The sequence below is a fragment of the Motacilla alba genome, chromosome 9 (assembly GCF_015832195.1).
Source record: "Motacilla alba alba isolate MOTALB_02 chromosome 9, Motacilla_alba_V1.0_pri, whole genome shotgun sequence".
NCBI lineage: Eukaryota > Metazoa > Chordata > Aves > Passeriformes > Motacillidae > Motacilla > Motacilla alba.
The window spans coordinates 25,048,999-25,069,320 of record NC_052024.1 but is presented as its reverse complement, the minus strand read 5'-3'; the positions used below and the strand labels follow the sequence as shown (position 1 = coordinate 25,069,320).

General features: G+C 57.1%; 1 protein-coding gene across 1 annotated transcript; it reads right to left on the bottom strand.

Annotated features, from left to right (window-relative positions):
• Nucleotides 1–4,413: 4,413 nt before the first annotated feature.
• Nucleotides 4,414–17,076, bottom strand: IGSF10 (immunoglobulin superfamily member 10). Its single transcript, XM_038145251.1, has 7 exons — nucleotides 16,320–17,076; nucleotides 15,124–15,253; nucleotides 14,105–14,495; nucleotides 10,629–13,597; nucleotides 9,197–10,340; nucleotides 7,462–8,353; nucleotides 4,414–6,807 (listed from the first exon to the last, which is right to left on the bottom strand). The coding sequence occupies exons 1-7, from the start codon at nucleotides 16,511–16,513 to the stop codon at nucleotides 4,899–4,901; spliced, it is 7,629 nt and encodes a 2,542-aa protein (XP_038001179.1). The 5' UTR covers nucleotides 16,514–17,076; the 3' UTR covers nucleotides 4,414–4,898.
• Nucleotides 17,077–20,322: the final 3,246 nt, after the last annotated feature.

Genomic DNA, 20,322 nt, shown 5'->3' with positions numbered 1-20,322 from the left:
TGGCAGAGGCACTCAGGACATTCAGGGAGGCAGAGTCCCAGCCAGCCCAGCTGCACCAGCTGTCTCTGCAGTCCCCCAGCTCAGGGGGCCCTCGGGGAGCAAGGGCTGCCCCGCACCTCGAGGCCTGACCCGGGACACAGCAGGTTACTGCACGACTGCTCTGACTAACCAGGGATGTCATTTTGGTGGAGATAAGGCAGCTAAAGGGTCTAATCCATGCTTGTGGTCTGAAGCAGGTCCCGAGGAAGTTTCCCCTAAAGGCTCTGATTAGAACAAGAGCTGCCCTACTTGCTCTAAAATTCCAGCATGGACTTAATTCAATTGAATGTCTAGCATAACCCCAAGAAAGTACAAACACATTTCAGTCATCGTGGAAGATGCAGTCACACAAATGACAGCAGATCATCAGCTCTTTACAAATTAACTTCTTCCCATCGGTTTTCCCAGACTGTTCTAAGCCTTAAATAGAGAGAAGGATGAAGGGGTCAATAATCTTTGATGATTCCTTATAGCTAAAAGGCCACAAATACTTGGAGGGAGAGCATTACAGGAAGAAAACAACCTTGGGCCAATGCTTTTTCTTAGACCCTCAGTGAGTGGAGAGAAGAGCAGTACCAGGATGATGCCGGAGCCAGGCAGGTAAGAAGCCCTGCAACTGCATCTCAGCTGGTAACAAAGCTTGGGGCTATCCTGATGTTTTGAAAAGATGCAGCAGCTGCTGGGGAGGAGGTGGAGAGGAGCAGGGAGCTGCAGAGTGTCCAGCTCTGGGGGGCTGGCTAGCTGTTTTATTCCAGGGGGAGCCACGGGCCCTGTGCTGCTCGGGGCGTGCGCAGCCCTGCAGCTGAGTGCTGGTTTGCAGGCAGGGGCATGTTTGGCACGGTGCAGAGGAGCTCAGGGCAGCCAGACTGAGCCCTGCTGCTCCTGCAGGTCATCCTCAGAGCAGCAGGAGCCTCTGCACTGCTCAAACAGCTGGCTCCCCTCCTTACAGCTTTAAGCCTGGCTTGTGTGTGTGTAATTGTGATCTTTCCATCCTGTTACTGCTTGATTTGGAGGTTTAGAGGTTCCTGGTGTGGGGTGCCTCCATTTGGGAAAGCACTGGAGCCTTTATTCTCATTTTCCCCTTGTTGGGCTCTGTAATTCCTCCTGGCTCTGGTGGCAGTCTGTGCCGACGAGCTGCCTCTGGGGCCTCTGCCACGGGTCAGATCTCTGGGGCTCCTGGCAGCCTCAGCTCCCAGGATAACACTTGTCTTCACTCTCAGGGCATTGTTCACCACTGCGCTGGATGTGCTGGGGTCCTCATCAGTGGGATGCTCACCTCAGACCTGTCAAACCCCTCCCCAGGAGGGCCTGAGCTCAGCAAAAGGGCTTACATGCATTCGGTGAAGAAATTAGAAGTGTGATGTATGTAATTTCAGCATTTCCTTTGAACTGCTCTCTGTGCTCCTGTTTTAATCCTGCCATTCCCAGTGTCTGGGAAGGCCTCTTGGAAAAAGAGGAAAGACTGAAACATTCCTGGTGATAACAAGAAGAAATAGAAGAAAATAAAAACACAGGCATGTGGGCGTGGGAAGAGATTTCTAGGGTTCTCTTCATATTCTGTTAAATTTGGGAACCCTGCAAGACACTTAGTTACTTTTATTCACGCTTGGGACACTAAACTTGCATTATGTGCTTTCTATGCTGCATTTAAAGCAGAGATGAAGAGAAAACTTATGTTCTTCAAACAAGGAGAAAAAACCCCAAAACCTTGCAAAGCCACTTGCCTAAATTTAGTAAAAGTGCAAGGAAATGATTCATGCAGAAAGTGGATGTTTTCTAATAGCGAAAGCAGGACGGTGCTGTGCCCTGTCCCCGTTTCTGTCTGGCTGGTGGGGGGGTGCTCCCCAGGAGGAGCTGGGGGACAGGGGCTCCCAGAGCACTGCCAGGGCCTGGCAGCCCTGCCAGCTCTTGCTCAGGTTTGTGAGTGCTTCCTCTGGTGGGTTATTTCCTCTGTGATTCATACCGGGAGCCGTGGTGGGTGATTTGCCATCTGCTAGGTGTAATAAATCCACAGGCTCACGTTTTTTCAGCGTTTTGGAGAGGTGCCTTATTTTGCGTGGGATTGCCTTGCTGCTTCTAGTTAGTGAGTTAGAATTTTGCAGTGATTTACGGGCTCCAGAGGGCAGCACTCCGTGGTGATTTGAGAAACATCACTGTGACTTCTCCAAGCAGAAGTTTGAAAGTTTGGCTCCAGTTACAAATATTAAATACTTATTTCTGAAGCTCCAAATACAACTAACTGTATTGTAACTGTGTGAAGTCTTGAGAATATACTAGAGAGTGGCTAGCATGCCAGTCACGCAGGAAACACCTGGGGACAGGGGAGGGACAGGGTGGGCTTTGTCCCCCGAGGACAGAGAGGGGAGCCCCTGGCCCCACGAGGGGCTGGTGGCTGGCACAGCTCCCTGTCCCTGTGCCCCAGCTGCCCTCGAGGGGCATCCCTGCTGCCTGGCACCCCCAGCCCCACCGTGTCCCATCACAGGGCACTGCTCCTGGCTTGGGGCCCTTGGTTTTAGGCTGTACTGCTAACAGGCTGGGGGGAAATGGGGTTTGCTGTTTGAAGATCCTTTCAAATTAAATTGTTAGTAATAAACCAGAGTTGCTTGAAGACAGCTGAACACTTTTGAGACAGGACTTTCTGCTGGATTGGAGCCTTTGCTGGGTTAAGGAATGATTTTACCCAGCAATTGCAGCTGCCAAATCCTTTTTTAATCTCATTATGCTAGTTTCCTTTATTTCCACAGTTTTTCCAAACATATTTAAGGTGGGTGAGGATAACTGGGAGATGTTTGCTATAGAAAAGTAGAGAAAATACAGTCATGCTGAAATTGCAGCTTTTGAGTTAAAAGGCATTAATCTTATATAATTTTAATCTATTTTGGAGGGTTTTTAAACAGTTCTTATATGTTGAACAAACTGATGGGAGAGTGTTGCTGCAGTGGGCACCTGCCTGGTGCAGACTCCTCTGCCAGCTCCTGCACAGCAGAAGGTGCTGTGGGTTGGGTTTATGCCCCCCAAAAACCTCCGTGTGCTTTGACTAACCTCAGCAGTTCCGACAGCCTGGCAGCCAGGAGATTACACAACATGTTTAAAGTGAAGGATTTGGTTTCAGAGAGGAAAAAGATGCTGAAGTCTTGTAAAACACTGAAACTGCCTTCAGTAAGCACCAGGTTTTGCTGAGCAAAGCTGGGGCGGTTTCTGTAGCGCCCACGGAGTTATTAGGGTACAGGATTACTCCAGTTTTATTCAGCACATCAGATTTCCAAAGAATCACTTAATTAAAAGCGTTAGAAGCACGTGCATTTTCACTGGGTCAAATGAGACCAACAGCTGGGGATTTAGGAGGCAGATGTGCACAGCTGAGGGGCCAGAGATGGATGGTGGGTGCTGAGTTTGGGGTGCCGACCCCGGTGTGCTCAGTGCCACAGCTGCAGCGGGGCCTCCCTGGAGCCTGCTCTTCTGCAGGCTGAGCACCCTGCTGGGAGGCTGCAGGGCAGGGTGAGAGCAGGCCTTCTGAGAGTTCTCAGGTGCTGCCTGTGCCCTTGCTGTGCAGGACACCCTCCTGCCCTCGCTGCCCTCCCCACCCACTGTCCCCTGTGCCAGGGCGCTACAGCCGGGCACCTGTGGCTCAGGCACTGTGGGGTTTGTCCCTGCCGTGGCTCAGGCACTGTGGGGTTTGTCCCTGTGATGGCTCAGGCACTGTGGGGTTTGTCCCTGTGATGGCTCAGGCACTGTGGGGTTTGTTCCTGCTGTGGCTCAGGCACTATGGGGTTTGATCCTGTGATGGCTCAGGCACTGTGGGGTTTGTCCCTGTGATGGCTCAGGCACTGTGGGATTTGTCCCTGTGATGGCTCAGGCACTGTGGGGTTTGTCCCTTCTGTGGCTCAGGCACTGTGGGGTTTGTCCCTTCTGTGGCTCAGGTGACAAACAGTGGGGTTTGTCCCTGCCGTGGCTCAGGCACTGTGGGGTTTGTCCCTGCCGTGGCTCAGGCACTGTGGGGTTTGTCCCTGTGATGGCTCAGGCACTGTGGGGTTTGTCCCTGCCGTGGCTCAGGCACTGTGGGGTTTGTCCCTGCCGTGGCTCAGGCACTGTGGGATTTGTCCCTGTGATGGCTCAGGCACTGTGGGGTTTGTCCCTGCCGTGGCTCAGGCACTGTGGGGTTTGTCCCTGCCGTGGCTCAGGCACTGTGGGGTTTGTCCCTTCTGTGGCTCAGGTGACAAACAGTGGGGTTTGTTCCTGCCGTGGCTCAGGTAACACTGTGGGGTTTCTTTCCCCTCTCCCCTCCTGCTGCAGCTCCCCAGGCCAGGCTTGCAGCAGCCCCAGCAGCTGCTCTCTGGTGAGTGCGCGTGGGCACAGGCACACAGGAGTTGGTCACATCATTGAATATTTATTTTAAGAACATAGTAAACATTAAAAACATGAAGAAGGTAATCTGCATCCCAATAAACCTGCTCCTCGGTTCCCAGGTGTCCTTGCCCTCTCTGATCCGTGCTTGTGACAGTCATACAAGGTGGGCAGTGTTGAACTGATGCCAAACTGTGTCCATGCCAGAGCCCTCTGGGCACAACTCCAGAAAGTTACCACGTTTGATAGTCACTGTTTGCCATTACTTCGCAGAGCAGAGGTGCCTTAATTTTGCTTTCATTTAGATCCCCTGAACATGGAGACAACCAACGCTAGCAAATAACGCTAGAGCTAATTTCCCTTTCCTCTCTCCTTCTGCCCAGTGGCTGCGGGCTGAATGCTGTGATGTGCCCAGGCACTCACGGGCTAGTGGCTGCCTTTGACTGGAGCCATTGCAGGGGTGAGCCCAGCTGGCTGCAGCCTGTGCTCCCCACCGTTCCTGCAGCGTTTCTGGCTCAGATGACGTGGACGTAGGTGGCTGCAGTGTCAGTGCCCAGGCCGTTCCTGGCTGTGCACCTGTACGTGCCCGAGCTGGAGGCTCGGGGGTTCTGCAGGAGCAGGGTCCCCGTGGGGTGGAGCAGCTGGCCCCCAGAGCCCCGGCCCGGGCGAGCTGTGGAGAGCACGGAGCGGTCAGGTAACTCCCAGGTAATTTCTGGTTTTGGGAGGCCCAGCACGACGCAGTGGAGCTGAACCGCTGCCCCGGGCATGGTGTGGATGGCCGGGGGGGGTCTGCCCACGATCCGCGGGGCGTGGGCTGCGACCACGACGGGAACGGTGAGGGAGGAGTCTCCGGCGTCGTTGTGGGCCCTGCACAGGTACTCGCCTGCGTCGTGGGCCAAGGCTGCCCGGATGACCAAGGTGCCGTTCTCCAGCAGCAGGTGCCTCCCGCTGAGCTGCGGCCGCTGCAGCACGCGGCCCCCGGGCAGCGTCCACGCCAGCCTGGGCCTGGGGCTGCCCTCGGCCAGGCAGTGCAGGGACAAAGGCTCCCCGCTGACCCCCGTCACCAGCCCGGCAGGGCGGCTGAGGATCTTGGGCTTCCGGGCGACCTCCAGGACCAGCAGCTTTTCGATGTAGCCGACCTGGTTCCGCGCAGCGCAGCGGTAGCGCCCGGCGTGCCGGCTCTCGGGGCTGTGGATGGTCAGGGTGCCGTTGCTTCCCGTGGAAAACTGGGGTGTCCTGATGCTGCTGGAAAACCACGTGCCATTGGGCAGCATCCAGCTGACATCCGGGGGAGGGTTTCCATCCACAGAACAGTTCAGTGTGATCGTTTTCCCAGGTTTTGCTATTATTTTTTCGTTGAAAGGGTTTCTGAACGTTGGTCTCCGTAGCATTTCTGTGACTTCCAGCTGCACCACCAGCACGGTCTCTCCCCCATCGTTTCGTGCCACACAGATAAAATCTGCTGTGTCTGAGGGCCTGATGTTCCGAATCTCAAGTGTGCCGTTTTTGTGCACCACAATCCTGCTCCCGTAATATGGGGCTGTCAGCAAAATGTTATCAGGCATGATCCACATAATCTGAGGAGGAGGCGTCCCTTCTGCCCGGCAGTCGATGTGTTTCTTGGAGTGCCTCACTGCCGTCACCTTCATGATCGTTTTGTTCCTGTACAAACCGTTTATGGTGGGGGGTTTAGCAGCCACCTCCAGCTTGTACAGCTTGCTGTCGTCCCCGCCGGGGTTCCGAGCCACGCACAGGTACTGCCCAGCATCCAGCAGGCTGGCCTGGCTGACGGAGAGCGAGCCGTTGGCGTGCAGGGAGTGCCTGTCTGTGGACGAGGAGATGGTCTCGCCGGAGGGCAGCAACCAGAATATCTGTGCCCTGGGCTCTCCGGCAGCCTCACAGTCCAGCAGGGCTGTGTCTCCAGCTGTCACTGCCACGTGTGTCCTGTAGTTGTGCTTTATTTGAGGGGCTGCCACAACGACCGTGACGTGGATCTTCATCTCGTCCCTCCCCAGAGTGTTCTGGGCGTAGCACGTGTAGTCTCCTCCTTCTGCCACTCCAGCTTTGCTGAGGTGCAGAGTGCCATTGTCGAAGAGGACGTACCGGCGAGCCCGGTGCCCGCTGTCATCTGCCAGCATCGCGTTGTTCACCACCGTCCCGTCTGGCAGGCCCCAGGATATTTCTGGTGTGGGCGACCCCGAGGCCTTGCAGTCCACTCTGAAATCCTTCCCATAGGGCACCAGCTTCTTGAACTGCTGTTTGTGGTCAATCTTGGCCGGCTTCATTGCGATGCTGACTTTCATCAGTATCACATCATCCCCAATTCTGTTTCTGGCGACGCACAGGTAATCACCCGCATCCTTTTCTGTAACTGCCTCAATAGCCAAGGATCCATTGGGGTAGACATGGATCCGACTTCCCATTCTGTTGGGGGAGAGAGAGAGAGGAAAAGAATTATGGAAGCAAGTTCTGGGGGTGAGCACTGAGCCCTGGAAGGGACTGAATGTGTTAGCAGCACAGAAGGCCTTTCCAGAGGCCTGTGCCCATGCCTCCTGCCCACCCAGCGTGTCCTACCCTGGTGTCAGTGTCAGTTTTGGTGTTGTGTGGATGTGAGCAGTGCTGGCTCTGCTGGGAGCACCCTGAGCTGGGGCTGTCTCTCCTAAGGTGGAGGTGAAGTGGCCGGGGGTGGGGGGACACCCCCAAAGGTAGACACGGCAGAGATGGAAGAAACCTCTCCCTCCTGAGCCCTGCTTCACCAATCTGGTACAAATAACTTCCCCTCCTCTAAGCTGACAGCAGTCAGCCAGTGCATGGTGACAGTAATGGTGACAGTAATTACCTTAATTCAAATGGGACTTGTACCTGTTTTGAGACCCCACTCGTGTATGGCAATTGGTGTCATCTGTTAGTAGGTGTGCTATTAGATATAGATGCTGTTAGAACAGATGTTTTGCAGCTGTTAAAGCCTAAAGTTTGGTTTAGTTCTCAGTGTATTAGTGCTGTAATAAGCTCTTATATGAGCACCAGAGCAGACAGTGCTTGAAGCTCCAAAGAGGAGGAGGAAAAAAAGGGTCATACCTGTGCCACTGGTCCACAACAGCCTTGGAGGGCAACCTCCAGATGATCCTGGGCTTGGGCTCCCCGCTTGCGGTACAGTTCAGAAGCAACCTCTCCCCAAAGTCCAGCCGGGTCAGTTCTCGAGAGGCCACGGCAATTTTCGGCAGCGTGTCTCTGCGCTGCACCACGAGGCTGACCACCCTCCTGTCCGAGCCCGTGGAGCTGGTGGCGATGCACTCGTAGGTGCCGCTGTCGGCGGGGGCCGTGGCGCCCAGGTGCAGCGTGCCGTTGGAGAACACGAAGAGCCGGGCGTGCCGCAGCTGCAGGGGCTGCAGCACCGCGCCGGCGGGCAGCACCCAGTGCACGCCGGGCTGGGGCTGGCCCTGCGCCGTGCACGGCAGGCTCAGGCTCTCCCCCGCCGTTCCCATCACGTTTTGCCTCTTCTCCTCCAGGATGACGGGAGGCGCCGCCACCACCTGCAGCCGGAGGGGCAGCGTGTCGGTGCCCGCGGCGTTCCTGGCCAGGCAGGTGTAGACGCCCCTGTCGCGCACGGTGACGGCCCGGAGCAGCAGCGTGCCGTCCGGCCCCACGCTCGCCCTGCCGCCGCCCGCGGGGCGCTGCCCGAGCTCGGTGCCGTCGGGCAGCAGCCAGGAGATGCTGGGCGGGGGGCTGCCCCGGGCCCGGCACGGCAGCGCCGCGGCGCTCCCGGAGTGCGCGGTCAGCGGGCGGCCGCGGGCGATGCGGGGCGGGAGCGCCAGCACGGCCAGCGTGACCAGCAGCCGGGCCGAGCCCAGCGCGTTGGCCGCCGTGCACAGGTACTGCCCGCCGTCCTGCAGCCCCGCCCGGGCGATGGCCAGCGTCCCGTTGGGCAGCACCGACCAGCGGCCGGCACCGCCGTCCGCGGCATCGCGCCCTGCGGAGCAAGGCACGGAGCGGTCACTGCCTGGCGCTGCCCGACTGCCTGGACTGCCCGGCACAGTCCGGCACAGCCTGGCACAGCCTGGCACTGTTCGGACTGCCCGGGACAGCCTGGCACAGCCTGGCACTGTTCGGACTGCCTGGGACAGCCTGGACAGCCTGGCACAGCTTGGCACTGTTCGGACTGCCTGGTAGTGCCTGGGTCTGCCTGGGTCTGCCTGGACTGCCTGGCATAGCCCGGGACAAGCCAGGACTGCCTGGGATTACCTGGGACAGCCTGGCACTGCCTGCCTCTTGTTGCATTTTCCTCAGTCCTAAATACCCTGGCCTGCTCTGCCCTGCCCAAATAACCAAGACAACAGCGATAAACCGGAAAGAAATCAGAGAACTCTGCATATAGAATGAGAAAGCTTTAAAGTAAGAATGAAGCTGAATGTCCAGCAGAGGCAGAGTTTGGATAAAGCACGTGGGGCTTTGCAATCCAAACCTGGCACAGTTGGGACTCAATTTGAGTGGTTTTCACCACATTTTTGTTTTTGCTGGTCTCACTGTCCTGGAATAGCAGGTAATGTACAATAAATACTGAAATCTTCCCACAGTAAGCAGGGAACTATAATTAAACACACATTTGATTTTTTAATCATTTCACTAAAGATCTGGTCCAGAATCAGCACTAGGATGCTCCAGTGAGTCTCTGTCACTGTTTCCAATCTTACTTTTCACTTCTATTTCACAGTACTCTGAAACTAAGCAACTGTGCTTGAGTTTGGCACACAGAAGAGGTGCCAAATTACAGGACTAATGGAAGGTAAGTTCTAGAGAGGTTTATCAAGCTCACCTGTTGGTATCTTGGTCCACTGTATTGTTGGAGGGGGGTTCCCAGTAGCTTCACACGGAATAAAAGCATCCGAATTTGCCGGCAGAGTGAAAGCAGCCAATTTCCCTCCGACTATTCTGGGCTTGGAGAAATGGTTTCTGCTTGCAGAGCCGAAGGTGGTGGGACTGGGGAGGGTGGTGGTGTCTTCACGCTGTCGCCTTTCAGGCCAGGCACCGGCGGAGCTGTCGCTGTCCCCTGCGCAGGGCGGTGCGCTCCGTGGCGGCTGCAGCGCGCTGCCCCGGTCCGTGCCCGCGGGAGGCGGCCCGGGCTGGGGCTGGCCGTGCCCCCGCGGGGGCCAGGAGGCTCTCGGGGGGGCTGCGGTGGGGGCTGGCAGTGGGATGGGGTGCTGGGTGCTGGGAGCGCTGGGAGCGCTGGGCACGGCTCCTGCGGGCAGCGTGGGCTGCGCCGCCGGCTGCTCCTGGGCAGCTCCCTCGCCCACGTCCAGGCTGGGCTTTTCCCCGGCCCTGGCGCTGGCCCTGGTGTGCGGGGCAGGTGCCGGCCCTGACGGGGCACTGGCTGCAGCAGGCGGGGCACCGGGGGGCTCGCCCAGCCGTGGAGAGGTTTGGACACCCGTGGTGGGGGTCTGGGCGGGACTAGCAGCGGCTGTGGTGGCCAGCTGGGTGTTGCTCTGCCAGGCTGGTGTGGTTTGGGGTGCCGTGGGGGGGCTCTGAGCAGTCACACTGCCAGGCAGAGGCGTTGCTGACTGGGTGTCCCTCCAGGTGCCCGGGGCTGCTGCTGACTGTGTGGCTGCCGTGGGCCTGTGCCTCGGTGCCTCGGGGCTGTCAGGGACCCCCAGTGCTGGTGCTCTGGTCCTGGAGACTGCACTGATGCTCCCAGGGAGAGGTTTTGCAGGTGCAGGGCCTGGAGGAACAGCTGCTGATGTAGGAGCTGTCACCGTGGGGGTGGCTGTGCTTGCTACAGGGGAGGCTGCAGTGCTCCGGGCTGCAGGGGTAGCTGTGCTCACTCCAGGGGTGGCTGCAGTGCTCTGGGCTGCAGGGGTGGCTGTGCTTGCTGCAGGGGTGGCTGTGCTCACTCCAGGGGTGGCTGCAGTGCTCTGGGCTGCAGGGGTGGCTGTGCTCACTCCAGGGGTGGCTGCAGTGCTCTGGGCTGCAGGGGTGGCTGTGCTTGCTGCAGGGGTGGCTGTGCTCACTCCAGGGGTGGCTGCAGTGCTCTGGGCTGCAGGGGTGGCTGTGCTCACTCCAGGGGTGGCTGCAGTGCTCCGGGCTGCAGGGGTGGCTGCAGTGCTCTGGGCTGCAGGGGTAGCTGTGCTCACTCCAGGGGTGGCTGCAGTGCTCTGGACTGCAGGGGTGGCTGTGGTCGCTGCAGGGGTGGCTGTGCTCTGGGCTGCAGGGGTTCCTGCAGTGCTCTGGGCTGCAGGGGTGGCTGTGCTTGCTGCAGGGGTGCCTGTGCTCACTGCAGGGGTGGCTGCAGTGCTCCGGGCTGCAGCCCCACGCTCTGGGGCAGGTGTTTTAGGAGGCCTCTTCCTCCTCTGACCTCTCCTTCCGCCCACTCTGGGTATTTTACTTTTGGTGGCTCTGGTGTTGGTTCGAGGAGTAGTAACAAGTGTAACTGTGGGCTTTAGGCCCATCACACCCAAGCCACTGGCTGCAGTAGTGGCAGTGTGCTCTGCAGCGACAGACACCACTGTGGCAGCAGCTTTTGGCCTTGCACCATGTTTCTTGCCCTCCTCCCTGAGGAAAGCTGTGTTTTGACGGGTACCCACGGGGTGCTCCAACGGCATTTTCATGGTGGAGGGCAAAGACTGGGGTGTTCCTGGGCTAAATGGATTGATGGAGCTGCTGGAGTTATTTAAGCTTGGTACATTTGATGCATAGCTCATGTTCAGTTGAACACCTGCAGCCACAGCTGCACCTGCTCTGGCAGACCCTGGCCTCCCAGAATTGTCTCGGGGCTCTTTCATACCTGGGATACGCCCTGGTCTAACAATTCGCCTGCGACCAGAAACTTTCCTTCGTCTTCCATAGTGCTGCTGGAGCTGGGCTGGGTGAGTTGGAGCGCCCTGGATAACCTGAATTTGCTGACCAGTAGCAAAAGGCGAGGCCAGTGGTGGGTTAGGGGTTCCTCCTTTCTGAGTACTGTGAAAATAAATGGGGCCAAATTCAGAGCTCGCTGCATTGACTGCCACCACAGGAACCTGGTGACCTGTTTTGGTGGAGCCATCACCAGTAGACTCAGGAAAAATACGTGACTTGTCTGCTGTGTCTGGGGGAGTTCCAGCCTTGCTGGTGCCTGTAGCTTCTGCCGTGGGTGTCACGGACGCAGACTTTAGATGCTGATTACTACTTTCCCCAGAATATATTGACTTTTGCCCAGCAGGGAAGAGTGAGGCTGTTCCACCGGGTACAGTTGGCTGTTTTACACCATTTGCTGGCATTTGACTCAAATCAGATCTTTCCCACGAGTCTGTAGGTCTTGGAAGTGTTTGCAGCCTTTTGTTGGCAGGTGCCGCAGAGCGTGGAAGAGGCGAGGGTAGGGGAGCTGGAGGCTCTGTGAGCAGGAGGGAGGTGCTCCGGGCAGGAGGGGGACTCGCGGTCTCCTTGGGCCCTGCAGTGATCGTGAGTTCTGTTGCTCTGCCCAGAGCAGACACTGGGGATCTCTCTGTTGCTGGCATCAGGAATTCTTCTTCTGGAGAGACGAGATCACCAGATGTCTCCTCCTCATCCTCAGGTACCTCTGAGAGCTTAGGGACCTGAATGGGTGGTTCTGCAGCAGCTCCTCCTCGTTTGTCGGCCACTGTCGAGTTCCTCTTTGTTTTCTCCAGCAAGGCTGCCCAGCGCTGTGGATCAGCTCTCCTGCCTGAGGAAACAAACTGTCTCCTGTGTCCCCTGAGGCGCCGGGCTGTTCTGTCTCCCGGCCAGCGGGGTGTTTTCCCGTGGCTGTTCCTCTGAGGCGCGCTCCGTGCGCCCTGGCTGCCGGCTGCTGCGGCAGCAGGTTCCCCCCGCGCTCTCAGGGCTCCTGGGGTGCCTGAGGGCTGTGTCTGCGCTGCAGCAGAGCGCAGCAGCTCATCGCCAGAGCCTTCTTCCCAGTCTCCCAGAGCCCCGTGCTTTTCCTTCGGAGCAGTTTCATCCTGCCCCAGCAGCACCTGGAGAACCAAAAGATCGGCACCGTAGCGGTTGGCTGCCACGCATCGGAAGTAGCCCACATCCCGCAGCGTCAGCCCTTGTATTCTCAAGGTGCCATTGGCAAAAATGTGCTTGTTTCCAGCAGACTGGCGGAGAATCGTGTGCCCAGGCAGCACCCAGGTGACGGCAGCGTCGGGGGCAGCCGTGGATGTGCAGGGGAGGTGGAGCGTGCTGCCGAGAGCAGCCACCAGCCGGGCTCCGTTGGCTCCGCTGCTCTCCACGTGAGGATCCACCACCGTGATCCGGAAGGTGAGCACATCAGCGTCCTCGTGGTTGGTGCTGATGCAGTGATAGAGCCCCGAGTCGAACACGTCAGCGGTCCTCAGCGTCAGCACCCCGCTTTTGAGGACCGCGATCCTGCCATCCTCGCTGATGTGCGGGGCTGGCACTTTGCTGCCATCGGCCAACACCCACTCCAGCGCAGGAGCTGGCTGCCCAGCTGCCTGGCACCCCAGCTCCACGGTGCCCCCCACCAGCACGGTGTGCTCCGTTTGGGTGCCGTTGTCCCTGGCAATGATGGCCCAGGCGTGTCTGCCCTGCTCCCTGTCGTGGCCGGGCAGAGCCAGCTGGGCCGCGGTGGCGTAGCGGACGTGCAGCGTGCTGAGCGTGGTGGCTGTCCTGTCCAGCTGCAGGGACACCTGGCTCTGCATCAGCCACGCTGGCTCGGCCCGCAGCTCAGCCTCGACGCTGGTGAAGAGCTCGTCTCTCTCACTGTGGATCTGCTTGTATCTGCAGCTAACAGCAGGCTCGTCGCCTGTCCTCGCGGTTTGCTCCAGCTTCAAAGGAGAGCTGCTGTACAGTGCCAGGATGCTCCACAGCTGCTGGATGTGTCCAGAATCAATGCCACACACCAGGGATGTTGAGAACGAGGTTTTGAGCACTCTACTGGGGCCATTTTTCTCAAATGAGATGGGTGACATTTCTTCAGGCCTCTGGACATTGCAAACCAAGTTGCCCCGATTTCCTGCTTGGTCAGTCATATTCAAAACCACAGATCCTATCGGGGCTATCAAGTCCTTGGGAGACACGAAACTGAAATCCCCATCATCTGGCACAGTGAGGTTTCTGGATTTCAGGGAGTCATGGATGACTGGCTTGGTGCAGCTGAAAGATGCAGGGGGGAGATCCACTAAACTTCTCCCATTATGAGTTTTGGGTCTAGCACAGACTGGGCATTGCTGGACACCAGAGCTTCTCTCTTTTCTGCACTTTATAACATCTGAGGGGAAGAAAACTTCAGTGAGTTTCTGTGCGACAAGTTTTAGTGTTAAAAATGACATATAGCTACTAACAAGTGGTTCTTTTGAATAAAATAAAACCAGAGCTTGAAGTGACATGTGAATGGCAGCAGCAGAGAAAGTCCTAGAGTCCCTTGAGTTCCTGAGTTTCTTTTAAAGAATCAAGTGCAATGTGGCTCTTACTCTTGCCAATTCCACAGAGGTAATATTGTTCCCTGTGGATTCTCCCAGTGCACAGAAGCTTTGGACTGGCCAAGGAAAATTCTCCATTAAGGGAAGCTGCGCTTGGGGATGAATCCACTAGATTAATTTAATCTGGGAAACACAGTGGTGTTAATCTCTTTATCCCGACAGCACACACCCACACAAATCCTCTCTCCCAGTCTTTTCTGGGAGAATAAACAGATGAACAAAGGACAATTACCTGTATCAGGAAGAGTAAGATGCTACGACAGGATGAAAGAGCACAAACAAAGCCTGCAGCTCACCTGGTCTCTCCTGTGCCCACCCTGCCAACCCCTGCAGGCTGCAGTCACAGGACCAGGGGTTTCCGTGGAGGTAAATGCTCTCCAGCTCTGACATGTAGGAAAACATCTCCTGTGGAAGTGAAGTCAGCCCGTTGTCAGACAGAGAGATGTGCTTCAGGAAGGATATTCTGAATACCTGGCTGTAGCGCAAGGTGACAAAAGTGTCTGGATGCAGCTGCTGAAGTAAATTTCCATCCAGGTGGACCAACCTCAAGGAAGTGAGTCCATAGAAAACATTGGGATTCACAAATTCAATTTGATTGTGGTCCATATGCAGCCGCACCAAGCTGTTCAGGCCATAAAATACATCCTGCTGAAGCACTCTGACCTTGTTGTAACTCATTTTTAAGACCTGTTCATGAAAAAGTAACAAATGCATGGTGTTAGGCCATGTTACAGTTACAGAACCCCTAATAAATGCTGCTGAAGGTTGCCCTTTGCAGCGAAAGTTCTTCTCCAGACCTGGAATGCCAGGTAACTGGAGTTTCTTTAAAGAACTGAAGTGTTTGTATGCAGTGTGTTAAGTTTCTGCACAGTTTGGCCTTTTTTTCATGAAGTCTGGAAAGAGACAGGATTGCACTGAAGGGAAAGGGAAATCTCAATGGAAAAAAAGCCTCAAAAAGCCCCAAACTGACTAACAAATTAACAATGACCGGTTCCTTTTCCAGACACAGCAGTTGGAGCTTCGCAGCCTTTCCCGTCTGTGGGAAGAGAGTTTTGGCTGCAGTTGCCTGCTCAGGTACAGCTGAGAGAAATCTGCCGAGGTGTTTGTCGTGCTCTGCACCCTGTACGCGAGTGCCTGCCTGGGAAGGAAAGACATTTCCCACTGGGACACTGGATTTTGAAGGCCATTGGCCTTCACGTGAATAAGGTGAGAAACAGGAAACCGAAAGGCTGCAGAAGGCTGCTCTGTGGCTGCTTACCAGCATCACCGAGAGTTAAATCATAACAAAATTAACACTGGCTCATTTAGCTCTTACCTGCAGCGAACGTAAATCACTGAACACCTTCTCAGGGATCGTGCTGATCTCATTGCTGTGCAGCATCAGTAACTCCAGTTTCTCCAGGCCAGCGAAGTCCGTGGGGCTGAGTTTTCTCAGGCTGTTGTAGCTGTACAGGATGGGTTTAGTCAGCCCCAGCTCGCAGCTTTTAAATCCAACCAACCCAAAACAAAAGAACCACTCTCTGGGAGAGGCTAAAGGTAAGCAGCACTCCCCTTGCCAAGAGGAAAGTAATTCCTTCAGGTTAGCACAAAAGGTGGTCACTTCTCCAGGACAGGGTTCTGATGGCGAATTCCCAGTGGATGGGGAGAGCGACAGCAAGCATGGAACGCATCTGCCTGTGCTCACTTTGCCACCACTTCAGTGAAAAGTCCTTGTGTATTTTCTGCAGACACTTGTACATTCTGTGTATATTTTCTGGATGGTTCAAAGGTTATGTCTATCAAAAGGGACACACAGATCAAATACTGCTGATGGGTCTCATCGTTTGATTTAAGAGAGAGGACACTTGCTGGAATCTGCACGAAGGGGCCAGACAAGCCTGGGTATGATCTGTTCCCTGCTCCTTTAACCACACAGAGAACGGAGCCACCATGGAGGCTGACATGGCCAGACAAGTGAAATTTCCCTTGAACTCAGCAGGTGAAAGCACAGACCCCACGCTGTGGGACACTGTAGTGACAGAATCACAGACCAGGCTGAATCCCAAGGGACCCAGGAGGATCGTGGAGTGCAGCCCTCAAGTGAATGGCTCACAGGGGGATCTCAGCCCCGACTTCGGTGTTACATCACTGCAAACTCTGTGCAGATGTCAATACCCGTGCTCCTTTTCCAGACCCCTTTCTGAGCTCTGGACTATCCTTCCCCAGAGAGAAATCTATTCCAGCCTCCTTCCACGTTCCGTGCTACAGACACAACACATGCAGGTAACACAAAGGAAAGCTAGGTTCAAAAGAGCTTTCTGGGGTTCTCAGTGTCCTGTGCTAGATCCCCAAAGTTTCTCCTTGCTGTGGGTGGTCTCGGGCTCTGCTGGCTGTGGCTGCTGAGCCCCGCAGAACACTACAGACTCACCTATCGCTGTGGTTAACTTTTAGCCCTAAATCCGGACGGTTAATTACTGCTGTGCAGGGCGTTGCAAGGCAAGCCGAGCGCCCGGCTGCCGGAGCTGCACGTACCCCAGGTTGATGCGCTGCACGTCCGGCGGGATGCGCGGGGGCACGGCGGTGAAGTAGCGGAAGGTGCAGTGGAGCTCGGCGGGGCCGTGGCAGGCGCAGGGCCGGGGACAGGCGCTGACGGCCGGCAGGGTGGCCAGGCAGGCGGCCAGGAGCGTGCCCAGCCAGCGGGGCCGCTCCCTGCGCGGGGCCCCCATCCTGCGGGGATCTCCCTGCGCTGCCGTCCCCAGCGGCGGCGGCGGGCGGACGGGCTCCTGCAGGGGAAGCAGAACACGCGGGCGCTCCAGCGCCAGCCGAGCCCAGCCGCTCGGGGTTAAGCCATAAGCAAAAAAGAATTCTCGACTTGAAAGAAAAACCCGCCCACGAACCAGCCCCCAAACGCTCGGGTTTCCCCTCAGCGAGGGATCCGTGTCACGACCTAAAGGCTGTCATTTGACGGCCGCCCCGCTGTGCCCCTGCCCGGCGCGGCGTGCCGGGAGCTGCCGCTCGCAGGAGAAGCCGGAGTCCCGCCGGGAGCGCCGGGGCAGCTGCAGCCGGTGCCCGCCGCGCCTCCCCGCGTGTTTCCCGGCGCGGACCTGGCCCGGCTCTGCGGAGCGTTCCCGACCCCGCCGCCGGCTCATCCCCCGGAGGCGTCTCCACACGTCAGCTCCTTCCCCGCCAGGAACTATTCCAAGCGAAATTAACTCATTTCGCATCCCTCGCACAAACCCGCACCGGGACCGGCACCGGCCGCGCGTCCCCACCTGCGCGTCCCCACCTGCGCGTTCCCCCCGGGGCCGGGCAGGACGGGGACAAACCCGACACCGCCTCCTCCTCCCGGGGGGATGCCCGGGCTCCCCGCAGCCCGATCGGCACCGCTCGCTGCGGGGCGGGGACGGCAGGAGCGCCCGCCGCCTCTCCGGGGATGCTGCGGGACCGGCACCGCCGCTCCCTGCGCGCCCCGCACGGGAACCCCGCACGGGAGCCCCGCATCCCGCACGGGAACCCCGCACGGGAGCCCCGCACAGCAGCCCCGCATGCCCCGGCCCCGCACGGGAGCCCCGCATGCCCCGGCCCGCCCGCCGGGGCTCGGCTGCCTCGCACACGAGGGAAGAGCGTTCCCTGTCCGGGGGGATTCGTGCACGACCCCTCCCAAGACCGGCCGGGACACCTGCAGCTGGGTTTTGGGGGACAGGCCTCCTCTCGCTGCAGAGGCGTGTGTCTGTGCTCCGGAGGTGTCTAACAGCCACGAACCCGACTGACAGCCCCTTCCTGCTGAGAGTGTGTCATCCTCGGGCAAACCCCTCCAGGAGGAGTTTGACTGCAGATGTAAAGGCAATACAAAATTTTAAAGATAAGATAAAGCCTCAAGTATCTTCTGAAAGGTTCTGAAATTGTTCAGACGAGTTCAAAATCAAATGTGAGCTGTGGGAGCTCAGCAGGGTCGGCAGGAATGGGGTTCTGTGCAAGCCAGTCAGAACTTTACTGGTGGAATTCGCTGGCCGGTGTTTGCTGTCTCGGGGGTGCCGCAGTGAAACACGGATGGTCTCACCTTGACTCAGCAGGGAGCTGGGGCCAAGAAGCACTGACCCACTCGTGTCACTGGCACTTGGGGTCTCGGAAGAAAGAACAATGCCCCATCTGAGCCCTGCATGAAATCCTGAGGTGGCATCTTTAGGTGCTCCCCTAAGAACAGGGAAAATCTTGGCAGCTCACACTGAATTCTCTTCCCCTGGGTGCTAGAGAGAGGGAGAAGGCTGAAAGGTGCCTTTTCTCCATCTAAATTACTGTCTGAAAAGCAAAGCATCAATTGCTTTCTTTCAGTTCATCAAGAGTTTTTCTTCTGGAGGACTGAGGTCAAGGCTTCTGGATGACACTCCCCAATGCTGTGCTTCTGTGTGCTTAAACACGAGGTAAAAGGCATTTTTAAATTATTTGTGCCAGTCTCCATAATTTGTACACATGGTAGACAAGGAACTGAAGTCACTTCTGAGAACGTTTTCCAAAATCACATATCTGAAAATCTGCATTAAAATAAAAACAAATGTTTTAAATGTACTTGGGCCTTGACAGTGTTTTAAGAGCAGGGTTTTCATCTCAGGATGTGCTGTCTGTTGTCATTAGGCTGCAGCTCTCACTGCTCAGAGGCAGAGCATTAAATTACAAGAGATACAAAGCTCTGTCTCCGGAAGGTGGCTGAGGAACATGTGGAATGTTTCATTGTGATGTGGCTGGGATCTCCCAGGGCAGCCTCACAGGAGCACAATGGTTGAACAGCCCCGGCTGAGCTCGCTGCTTTGCTGGCAATTCTGGCCCGTGCCTGACTTTGAGGCATTGGTTTAGCTGGAATTCATTACCAGGGAGAATGAAGGGAGGGTTTGTTAAGTGAAACTATATTTTGGCAAGAAAGTGTGACAGAGTGTGAGCTCAGGAGTGCTGGGAAGGGGAAAGCTGAGTGAAGGAGGTGTTTGTGAACCGGATCTGCATAGCAAATTGTATCAAAATTGGAGCACAATTTCAGCTCATTTTCCAGCAGTTCAGTTCCTAACATACCTTTCTGTGGAATAACCTGGCTTTGTCCACGGCAGGAGGGAAGGCAGAGCTGCTCCACAGCTCGTCTGTGTGGTTTGTGTGCTCCTGGGGGCATGGGCAGGCACAGTGGGCAGGTAGGCAGGTACAGGGGGCAGGTGCAGTGGGCAGGTCACAGTGGGCAGGTACAGGGGGCAGGTACAGGGGGCAGGTCAGTAGAAATTCTGTTGAGGAGACAGCTGTGGAGAGCACCACCTTGATATGTTTCATGCCTCAGTGTTGGCAAACGGGTTTTTTCTGCAATTCTAATCTTAACCAGGGACCTGAATTATGTATCTGGGTTTTGTTTGATGATGTTTGGTTTTCAATTTGCTCTTCCATTGCAGACACGGGCTGGTCCCTCCCTCATCCCACTGCTCCCTTGTGGCACTGTCCCGGCTGTTTCCCAGGCCAGCACTGCAGGTGCCCCTGTTCCTGCAGCACAGCATTCCCTTTCTGCCTCAGCTTGTCCCTGCTCAGGCTCTCTCTCCTCTCTGCATTGTGCCAATTCTCCTTAAAGGCCCTTTGCAAAGTGTTTTCATGTTGTTCTTCTCCTTCACAGCTCCTTGCTGGCCAAATTCTTGCAGTGACCCCCCGCGCGCCGTGCTGGGGCTTTGCAGAGCAGCACACAGAGGTACGACTCCCCTGTGGCTCAGGGCCACAGTCAGGCACTCTGGTTCCTTTGTAATGAGCTGGACAAGCTCCCAGCAAAGCAGCAAGTGGCTCTGGAGGCTCGCTCAGTGCTTGGAGCTGCCGGGTGTTTGTGCCAATGTTGCTTTGGGGCAGCCAGGGCTGTCTGCGTGGGCAGGGTGGTGCTGGGCACGGGGCAGCCAACGCTGCCCTCCAGGAAACCGAGCAGCACATCAGGGGAACGCGTGTTGTAAAGGGCACTGGGCCATGGCTGCCCTCCTGTCCCCTCCTGTCCCTCCTGTCCCTCCTGTCCCTCCTGTCCCCTCCTGTCCCTCCTGTCCCCTCCTGTCCCCTCCTGTCCCCTCCTGTCCCTCCTGTCCCCTCCTGTCCCTTCTGTCCCTCCTGTCCCCTCCTGTCCCCTCCTGTCCCCTCCTGTCCCGCCTGTCCCCTCCTGTCCCCGCCTGTCCCCTCCTGTCCCCTCCTGTCCCTCCTGTCCCAGCCTGTCCCCTCCTGTCCCCTCCTGTCCCCTCCTGTCCCTCCTGTCCCCTCCTGTCCCCGCCTGTCCCTCCCGTCCCCTCCTGTCCCCTCCTGTCCCCGCCTGTCCCCTCCTGTCCCTCCTGTCCCTCCTGTCCCTCCTGTCCCTCCTGTCCCTCCTGTCCCCTCCTGTCCCCGCCTGTCCCCTCCTGTCCCTCCTGTCCCCGCCTGTCCCCGGCAGCTCTGTGCTCCAGATTCCTTCTGCCCTCCCTGTGCTCCCCTCAGGGCTGGGGACAATCCGTGCTCTGCCGGGTGGCAAGGGCTGTCCCTGATGTCCCTGCCAGGTGTGCAGGGC

Bases quoted from the DNA above. Each gene is read 5' to 3' on its own strand.
- IGSF10 (XM_038145251.1), bottom strand. From the start codon at position 16,513: ATGGGGGCCCCGCGCAGGGAGCGGCCCCGCTGGCTGGGCACGCTCCTG. The intron at 14,496-15,123 runs GTAAGAGCTAAA...TTTCATGAACAG, and splicing joins GTGATTTACGTTCGCTGCAG to GTCTTAAAAATGAGTTACAA. The intron at 8,354-9,196 runs GTGAGCTTGATA...CTTGCTCCGCAG, and splicing joins GTGGACCAAGATACCAACAG to GGCGCGATGCCGCGGACGGC.